Source organism: Ipomoea triloba, chromosome 12 (assembly GCF_003576645.1).
Source record: "Ipomoea triloba cultivar NCNSP0323 chromosome 12, ASM357664v1".
NCBI classification, from domain to species: Eukaryota; Viridiplantae; Streptophyta; class Magnoliopsida; order Solanales; family Convolvulaceae; genus Ipomoea; species Ipomoea triloba.
In genome coordinates, this window is record NC_044927.1 from 21,880,797 (window position 1) to 21,891,367 (window position 10,571).

General features: G+C 32.4%; 1 protein-coding gene across 1 annotated transcript; it reads left to right on the forward strand.

Moving 5' to 3' along the window:
- The first annotated feature begins 6,302 nt into the window (after positions 1–6,302).
- On the forward strand, positions 6,303–10,108 carry LOC116000288. Its single transcript, XM_031240355.1, has 2 exons — positions 6,303–6,669; positions 8,450–10,108. Exons 1-2 carry the CDS (start codon positions 6,553–6,555, stop codon positions 9,734–9,736), a joined length of 1,404 nt encoding a protein of 467 aa, XP_031096215.1. The 5' UTR covers positions 6,303–6,552; the 3' UTR covers positions 9,737–10,108.
- Positions 10,109–10,571: the final 463 nt, after the last annotated feature.

Sequence of the window (10,571 nt, forward strand, 5' to 3'; positions counted from 1 at the left end):
TATATATATATATATATATATATATATATATATATATATATATATATATATATATATATATATATATATATATATATATATATATATATATATATATGGCATATTTGGTAATTTTCTTCAACTTTGAAAGTGCAAATTTTAACACACTATAGAGTGCAAGTTTTAATAGTATAAAGTAAAATTTCTGGATAAATCCTAAGACCTAAAAAAAAATAATAATAAATAAATAAATACTACACCTAGACCGTAAATACTAAACCTCACAAACAAAACAAAAAGCGAAATACTAAATCAAACTAAGAAACTAAACCAAAAACTCTAAAAGGTGTTCCTAATTGCACTACATTTTCAAACTAACAAAAAATGTACGGTATAATGTTAAAAAGTGTATTGTAAAGTGTTGAAAAGTGTACTTTTGAAGTTAGAGAAAATTACCACAATACTACCACAATTTTTTTTCTCTCCTTACTCTAGAGCGTAACCATTAAGTTTGGTCAAATGAACGACTAAGATTAGTTTTTAATTTTTTTCCTAAAAGTAAGTTTTCATATGAATTTTCAAATATTCATTATTTAGTCATGGTGTATTTATTTATTCTCGTCTCATTTTCATTTATAATATGTGGTTTTAAAATGACAAATTTTGAAAAGATATCATATATATTTTATTTGTTTTATTAAAAATCATGTCAAATATAAGTATCCCCTGCATACAAAATGAGAGGTTGGAGTACTTATTGTTGGTTCATATGAAAATGTTAGAAATTGAATCTATGGCATATTATCTAAAGTCATTGCTAGATGACATTAGATTACAAAAGTATTTGATAGTATTTGTAGGAAAATTCTATTTTATCGATCTAAATTATTGAAAATAATTTCAATAATACATGATACAATAATATGCTATATTTGATAGTATTGGAATGATTTCTAGTAATGAGTAATAATTTATTAAAAAGACTTTCAACGGTTCAAATACTATTGAAAATCATTTCAATATTACATAAATGTGACATCATTTTATATTAACACTTATATTGATTTTTATATTGACAAGATAGACATTCTAAATAATTATACATTGTATATAGCTCATTATTTTAATAGAAATAGAAATTCACTATTTTAACCCAATTCTATATAAAAAGGTAGATTTCAAACATATAAATACTACAAGTTTAAACTTCAAACTCAAGGATCTCTCACTGCTCTTGTGCTAGAGACCAGTGGCAGTGAGGCAGTGAAATAGGTAAATCGTTAGATATACATAAACTAGCCTTCCAAATGCTTATACATTAGTATCCACAATAAAAAGAAAATTTATTGAGATTCAAATTCTACATTATACGGCTGTTAGCAAAGTAAAATTTCTCGACTTGATATATGTAAATACTATTGTTTTAGGACAAGAAAAAAAATGTTAATCCAAACGTGAAATTAGTTACTTTCCACAAAACATCCTTCAAAGTTCAAATCATGCCAAATCTTACCAATATTACTATTTTAGATATTCTCTTGGTTTAAACAAAGATGGACTTTCTAAAAGTTAGATTATTGTGCTTTTGAACTTAATTATTGGTTGATCAAGGATCTAGAAAAGTAACTTTAACATTCATCAACCTTATCCTCTCAAAACTAATTAAATTGCCCTTTCAACAACTACATAATTTATATTACATAGCAAATTATGTTAATTAATGAAAAAAATTGTTTTAAGTATTATGATTAGCGGAAATCATTAGTTTGTAAAATTATGTTCAATAAAATTATTAGTTTATTCTTTATCATTAACAAATAAAATAATTTATAAGAATATGTACTTCATTTAAAAAAAAAACTATTTTAAAGTAATATTGATGGTAGATACAAATTGCATAAGAATCATGAGTGTTTTTTTTAAGATACCGATTGCATAAGAATCGGAATTTAAAAATTGATGTTGTTATCAATAACTATTATATTATTTTATGTTGGATTGCAAAGTTTCGATAAATTTTTCTATATTATATTTACAAAACTTATGTGTCAATAGATATAATTTTTTTTAAAAAGCTTGTAAATGAGATTTTTATTTTGAATGAGAGGAAATTTCGCAAGCACTACTGATACTGTACACTGAATAAACCTAACTTCTGTGTAATAGCCTACAAATTACATAAGAGATCGAAATCGCATTAAGAAAATCCTGTGTGACCATTTTACTTTAGAGAATCCTGAGCTTATGTAATGCGATTCGAATGGAAATACGCAGTAGATAAGTTTTAGGCTTTACATTTTTATATTTTGTAATTGTTATATAAATCTAAATTAATGGTAGGGTAATATATAAAACTTTATCAATTAAAGAGCAAATTAGTCATTTGAACAAAATAAATGTAATCCGCTAATCTAAAACACTACTAATTTCATAACTTTAAATTTTAATTAGTTGATTGAGATCAATCTACTAATATAATCTATTGTTTATCAAACCCTAATTTTAGGTGTTAACACTGGTCTAGTCGGTCAAAATTTAGTTTTCATTTACCAAATAGTGCCATCATTATAACTTTTTTTTTTCTTTTGAACAAAACTCACATTGATAAGGTTTTAATTTCAAACGTAAAAATTCCTTATTACTTATATTGTGAATATTGATAGAAGAAATAAATTGCAAAATGTATTTTAACTAATTTATATGTCACAAATATTTGTACATGTCTTGCTAAAGCCACCCTCATGATTACACCAATGTGGGTGTGGGGAAAAAAGTGGGAATCCCATCTGCATCTTTTTTTTTTTTTTTTTGAAGGAAAAAAATTAATGCATTAAATCACTAGTAAGACAGTTTACAAGAAAATTAGGCGGAATGTCAAACCATTCTCCACAACTTGACACCGAAAAGGCTTCCCTAACAACAGTGTGATCTGCTTTAATCTTTTAAGTACCTCAAAATCTTTTAAGATATCTTGGTGAAAAAAGTTTTGCATCAAAAGTTGAAAAAGGTAACTTCATTTTAATTCTACTTTTCCCGTTTTAGTGCAAGTATGAATTTGATGACTTGCTGTTTTGGAGTCATCATCGTACTCAACGAAACAGAGGGAACAAAAACAAAAATAAATATATAATTAAAAAGATGCACAACATTAAAATTTGTGTTATCTTTTTTCTTTAATTCACAGATTCTCTTTGAGAGAAGAGTATGTATGTACGTCTCTATGCTTTGGTATAAAAAAGATTGAGACATGGTTTTGTCCCTTTGTAAGATATACGGAGTATCTAATATTTTGAGTGTATTTAGCTATTGATGTAGTACAAATATTTCTTTATTTTTGGGTGATAGAAAATTTGTAACCACTATTCAAAAGTATAAAGTGTTTGAAACTAAAAGATTCTTTATAAAAATAATAGCGATGTTATTAAATCACAAGTTATTTAATTAATTTATTCTATTGCATAAACTTGAATTTGGAATACAAGCTAAGTATTGCTATCGGAAGATATTTGATAGAATTTGGGTGTATATTGTGATTTTTTTTTCTCCAAGTGTGGGGCCTAAAATTTCTTTTCTAATACATATCTAGAACTTGTTGTCTGGTTACAACAAATTAGCAAGTGATGTTTGAATACGGAACATACAATCGAACTTAACGTCTACTATACTTCTTTAATTATCAACTCTATTAGAGATTTAGAGTATAGTATAGTATCTGTTCAATAAACTTTTTTTAACAGTTGTAATCTAAAAAGTGGTTAATATATCACTATTAAAGTTCGATCTTGTGAACTTTCCTAGAAAAATATGAGTCAGTATCAATTTGAGTACAAGGTACTTACATGATTAATTTTAACTCATTTAATTTTCCTAACTTATTTTTAAGAATGTCTACATTAGGTACAAGAGACACATAAAAAAAAAAAAAAAAAAAAGTACAAGAGACAAGTTTTCAAAAAAGGGGTACAAGAGACAACATAATTTTAACATATTATTTGTGGTCATATCATCACGTCTGCTTTAAATGGAGACCCCATGTTGCACATGTGCATCAATGCATGTAGTCGGACAATTCCAACCAAGTTGATCATACAATTAATTTGAAATTTAAAGGTTTTAAGTTTGACTTTCTGTAAAAATAATCTATTAATCTTTTTGCAAGGTTGCAAAACATGTTTCACATAGTGCACACATTTAAGTAAAAAATATGAACTTGTCCCTAAATCAAAGCAATGTATGTAGTATGTCACAAGGTTCGCCAGTTCATTTTTTTTTTCTCAAGTTTAAAGAACAAGAACCTGATAATGTAAAATACGAAGCAAAGTATGAAATACGATTTCTTTTATCAAATACAACTTAGAACTAGTACATATGGAGTAGTGAACCGGTCGAGTTCGGGTGGTCGGCAGTGGGCTTCCCTAACTTCCGAGCTCGAAGATGACTTATATGTGAATAGTCCAAAAGTCCCCCTCTCTCATCATAAATGCGGTATTTATAAAGGGAGCGAGAGCATGCTCCATCGCTCCGGCATGAAGGGCACGTGGCCGCCATGCAAAGGCCCGACCTCGGGCCAGACTAGGGATTATTACACGTGATGGTCGCGATGGGACACCCGCCTGTCAATCAAGGATCATGTCAGGGGCCGGGGAACCATGATCGCTGGCGAGGTCACCCGGGTCGCCTAGCGGTGACCCTTAGGTCGGTCCAACTCTCCCGACCAGCCGATCTTACCGATCAAAACAGTCGATACGAGGAGGTAATTTCCCTATCAGAAACTATTTTGAAAAGAAAAATACTAAGAGTGTGTTTGTTTCAAACATGAAAATCATAATTGAAATGAGAATCAAATACTTAGTAATTGGAATGAATTCTAGTGAAAATATTTTGCATGTTTGATAATAGGTCGGAATTGAAATGATCGCCAATATTGTTGTTTGGTTATGTATAACGCTATACTTAGAATAAAAGTTTTAAATACAAAAACAAAAAATTAAGACAATTATATTGAACCTAATATAGTGTCATCGAAAGTAAAATATGAACACAAAATCAAAACAAAAATTTAAAAGCACTAATCTTATGTAGTGAGAAAGCGATAAAATGATGAAGAATAATGCTAAATTAAAAAATTGTCGACTAAACAATGTGTATGACTTTTATTCTCATTTCTTATGTCTAATCCAAAAACTAAACTTATCATAAAATTATTTCGAAAGAGATGACTGAATAAATAAAGTATAATTCTTATATCAAAAAATTACACATAATTTTTCAAGTGCAATACGAAATTTATGTAAGTCTACACTTAGAAATAATGGTTTATGGTTCATCATCACTCAAATAAAAAAATACAGTACTAAAGTTTTGAAAATCTGTGGCATATTTTGGGGAAGTATTCAAAGGCAGCTGCAGCGGGCGTGGGGTGGGAACTTACGTGTGGGGTCAGGCTAGATGGTAGGGGCCCCACCAAAACACAAAAGCCATCAAGAAAGTGGATGGCCACACGTGCGCACTCATTGACGTTGCAACTTGCAATGAGTTTTCCTCGGTAACATAATTTTACTCTGCTTTAACCAACATTATATTAACCGCTAAGTATACTTCATCAAAAACCACGATAATTATTTAATTTCTTTGTCCTCCTCACTTGGACCAAATTATCCCCACCACTTATAAACAACTTATGATTAATTCAATAATAAGTTAACCCAATCAAATAATTAATTTAATAATCATAAAAATTCTAAATTTACTTGTTTAGTACAATAATTGTGCGTTTATTAGTAACTTTCATACAATAACTATGCTACTTGGACGTTCTTCAAGTATATCGGATACCTCCGGTTACTCAATTAACCTTGTATTCTCTTGAACCAGGCCAATCTCGAGGTCATCTTATGCTTTGCTTTTCTCAAATTTTACTTTTCCTTTAATTTATCTTGTTGGGTCGAGTCCAATATTTTTTTTAAATGAAAATATCGAATGTTGTATGAATATATTTTTATAAATAAATCCTCCCAAAAAAATGCCAATGGGAGTGTGAACTTGAAGTTGTTATAAGTATGCAATTGTTGAAATCATTGAATACGGCAAGCAAAATTCAGGTGCACCCATCAACCAAAATTACCAAACCCCATTTAATTCCTTACAGCCCCATTTTAGTAATTTCACCCCCAAAATATTTCTATAAAATTCATCTTAGCCTTTTACTACTCCCCAATAATTACATTCACATTGTTAGAAATTCACTCACGTCATTGCCGTGTTTGACCTCCATAGCGTCAGTCATACAGTCTATACATACAAATTTGTGTATCTATAGAGAGAAAGAGAGAGATTTCGTGGTTGTATCACTTTGTATGCTAAATTGCTTATATATGTATGCGTGTGTGTAGTAAATTGGTTGGGTTTTGTATTGTGTTCCGCACCGGCTCCTTGTTGTTCTCTTCGTCTTCTTGCAGAGTTTGATAGTTTTCTCGAGAGAAAAAAAAAGGTGATGTTTAGGTGATGAAAGGAGCTGCAACAACGGTGGAATTTTGGTGATTGATTTGTTCGTTGATCGATTGAAAAGAGAAGATGAGACGAGGGGCGAATGGAGAGATGAGAAGTGCCAGCGACGCTCTGGAGACCATCAACGCCGCTGCAACTGCGATCGCTTCGGCTGAGAATCGTGCGTCTCAAGCTTCGGTTCAGGTAAATTTCACGTCCGTTTCTCCGTTGTGATTTTTCTGTTTGGGGAATTATTTTCGATTATATTTTATTTTGTTGTGTTAGATCAGTAATTTCCTTGGAAACTGATCAGTTTGTAGCTGATTTATATCTTTGTTTAAAAAAGAAAAAAAAAATCTTGTCTGAAATCAGATTTGAGATCTGATCTGGTATATTAAAGTGTTTTTAACGAGAATTTTGAATCTGCAATTTGCTGCTTAGTCGTGATTTGGTGCTTGAGGTTGACTTGTCAATGTGTGAAAGTGGATCATTGAATCCATTGTATGATTTGTTGCTGAATTCTTTTTAAACAAGGAAATTTAGATTTAAATTGTTTAAATGTTGAACCTATTTTCCAGAATTGCGTAGAAATAACTGGTTTTGAAACATAGACGCAGAAGTTGTTTTGTTCAGAGTAAGTAAATTGTTGCAGGTCTCATTGGCTGTTTCTGTATGCATAATGGAAAGCCATGATGCATTTATGTTATTGTAGAAAACAAATTGATGAGCATTCTATAGTCTAAATTTCCATCTGTACTAGTCTTGTTTCCAGACTCCCAGTTTTATATACTGTATTCTACTCAATGTATTTCTACTTCCTGCTCCTTGTTTGAAAATGGGATATGTTCGGTATTCTCTTTAGGAATTTGAAATGGATTTGCCTTATCCTAATAACTTGCAAACTGAAAAGATAGAATGCTTTTCTGGTGCCAATATACATGCCAATAATTGAAAACGTATGGTTGATGATGCCAATGAATTTGCGGGCATATGCCCTCTTTTGCTCATCTCATGCTGTGACATGAATTTATCTAGGATGCTCAGTTCACCAATAAGTCATGTGCCTAAGTACTTGTATAAATGCAATTAAAAATCATATGAACACATACACTGTGTTTTTATTTTACACACTTATCTACCATTTGTTTTACATGACAACTTAATTAGTTTTGCATTTTTCACATTGTGAATCTTCGAAAGTCCCATTAGCTAGGGTGAGTCTCTCTTACTTTATGAATGAGGGAGTGCTCTGTATTCAGAAAGTGTGAACTTTCTTGTCTCCTTTCTACGAGTAAATGCAACTATGACAACACTAGACACAATATTTACTTTTCATGAATCTTTATGGAGTTAATGCAAATATTACAACAAAAGAACAATGTTTTTCTTCTAAGTTCTCATGGATCTTTATATTCTTGAATGTACTTTCTCACTTTTCTCCTTTGAACTCTTGGAAAATGTATGATGGCATAATCTGGGCAACAGAACCTTTGTACACTGGTTTTCAATTACCTACAACCTTTTTTCCCTTTCTTGGGCAGGGAACAGGAAATGTTACAACACTAAGTACCCTTGTTGGTGATATTGTCAAGTAGTATTTGGACCTGTCAAAAACTAATGCTCTATGCTCTTGAGAGAAGAAACTAATAGCTGTCTTCCTGTTTGTAGATTAACTTAATATTTAAAATTGAATTCAATAAAATCCAATTTGATTGAGTCCAGCAAACTTGAAGTATTCCAACTTAGTTCAAAGACAAATAGATCAGACAACAAATAATGGATACTGAAGTTTAGATTACGGTTCTGAGTTAATCATCTTGCGCTCACTTTATTCTGGCTTCACTTACATATCACCGAGGAGAATGAATAAATGGAAAGATGTAGGGTTAAGGAAATCTCATAGATGGTGTTTTTACTTGAGTAATTATCATGTAAAATTTGGTGGCTCTTTCCTCACTGTTTACTTATTCTTAAATCATAATAGGTGCAGAAGAGAAGATGGGCTAGCTGTTTTAGCATATATTGGTGTTTTGGATCTCAAAAGCAGCAGAACAAACGAATTGTACATGCAGTCTTTGATCCTGAAACAGCAGCTCCTAGAGAAGATCGTCTCCATTCAGTTGATAATCCAACTCGAACCTCAACCTCTATAATGCTTCCTTTTGTTGCACCTCCCTCCTCTCCTGCATCTTTCCTCCAGTCAGAGCCTCCTTCTGCAACTCAATCCCCAGCTGGTGTGATATCATTTTCTTCCATGTCTGCCAACATATACTCCCCTGGTGGGCCTAATTCAATTTTTGCGATTGGACCATATGCTCATGAGACTCAGCTAGTTTCTCCCCCAGTTTTTTCAACATTCACCACAGAACCTTCTACAGCTCCCTTTACTCCTCCTCCTGAGTCGGTGCACTTAACCACACCTTCTTCACCTGAGGTGCCATTTGCTAAGCTTCTTGATCCTAACCTTCAAAATGTTGGTGCCCGTAATATGTTTCCCCTTTCTCCTCATGAATTTCAGTCTTATCAACTACAACCTGGAAGCCCAATTAGTCGTTTGCTTTCTCCTGGCTCAGCAATTTCTGGTTCAGGGACCTCATCACCTTTCCCTGACCGTGAGTTTGGTGTAGGAGATCCATATTTCCTCGAGTTTAGAACTGGTGACCCTCCTAAGCTGTTAAACCTTGAGAAGATAGCCCCACATGAATGGGGATCACGACAGCGTTCTGGTACTTTGACACCAGATCGGATGGGCACTAGATCTCATGATAATTTCAATATTAATCATCAAAGCTCTGATGTAACTCCTCTTTCAAGTTCATATAATAGGTGGAAGAATGATGACACAGTACTTAATCACAGAGTTTCATTTGAGGTTACTGCAGAAGATTTTCTCAGGTGCATGGAAAAGAAGCCAGGATTGTTGTCCAAGGCTGGATTTGCGCCTCTTGAGAAAGGGAAATCTACTGCCAAAGGAGAAGGATGCACTCCTGAAACTAAAATTGGTCACGATTGTTTTGCAGTCGAGTCCTCAGGAGAAAGCTTCGAAAGGGCTTCTGCAAATGGAGAGGATAGAAAGCAGCACCATCCGAACCAGTCTATCACTCTCGGATCTTCAGAGGAATTCAACTTTGACAACATAAACGATGAACTCTCTGACAAGCCTAGTGTTGCTGGCTCCGACTGGTGGGCCAACGAGAAGGATCTCGGTCAAGGTTCCAGTCCTTGCCAGAAGTGGTCTTTCTTCCCGATGATACAGCCAGGGATAAGCTAATCCACGCATCAGGCAAGTAAACACTAAACAGCATTTCTCTTGAAAGATTTGAAACACAGCAGCTTTCAGCTAAATAGACAGGTAGTGATAACAAAGCCATGAAAATGGAATATGAAGTATATCATTTGAAGGCGGTTTTTGGAGCACTTCCTGACATTAGAAAAAGGATAAATAGGTATGCATTTTGGTTTTATAGCATGGATAAAGTAGTTTTTCTTCTCCTGCGTGAGAAGCAGATTGACTCATAGTATTAGAGATACTTGCTTTTGACCTTTCAATTGTGTAATATAAATAATACATAGATTTATGACAGTTATTAGGATAAAATTCAGGTTCCTTTTTCCTATGAAGACTGTTAGAAACTTGTTGATATCTGTCTTGTTTACCAAGTAACTGTTAACGGTTAGATAAGTCCAAGTACAGCCATCCAAAACGACATTATTTCTCAAAAGGAAGCTGTTGGTTTAACGTGTACAGAACATATAATTTTCTAGAATTCTAGTCAGTCTTCGTATGGGTGCAAAATGCAGAATTTGGCAGCCCTGTCGGGTTGACGTTTTCGCCGGCAAATTTACCTCACTTTTCACCCAAATTTACTGAGAATTCTTGTAATTTTATAATTACTGTAACTAATTATAATATCTTACATTTTGCAAACTTTTTACTTCTTACAAGTTTCTAAATTCATAATTCATAATTCATAAACTTGAGATACATTTTCTGATGTATTCTCTATTAAAATTTTATGGAGCGCTTAGTAGTAAGGAATTAGAGGGAGGCATAATACATAATTATTAAAAGTTTAAGTTTTGTTTGATATATGAAAATTGTAAAG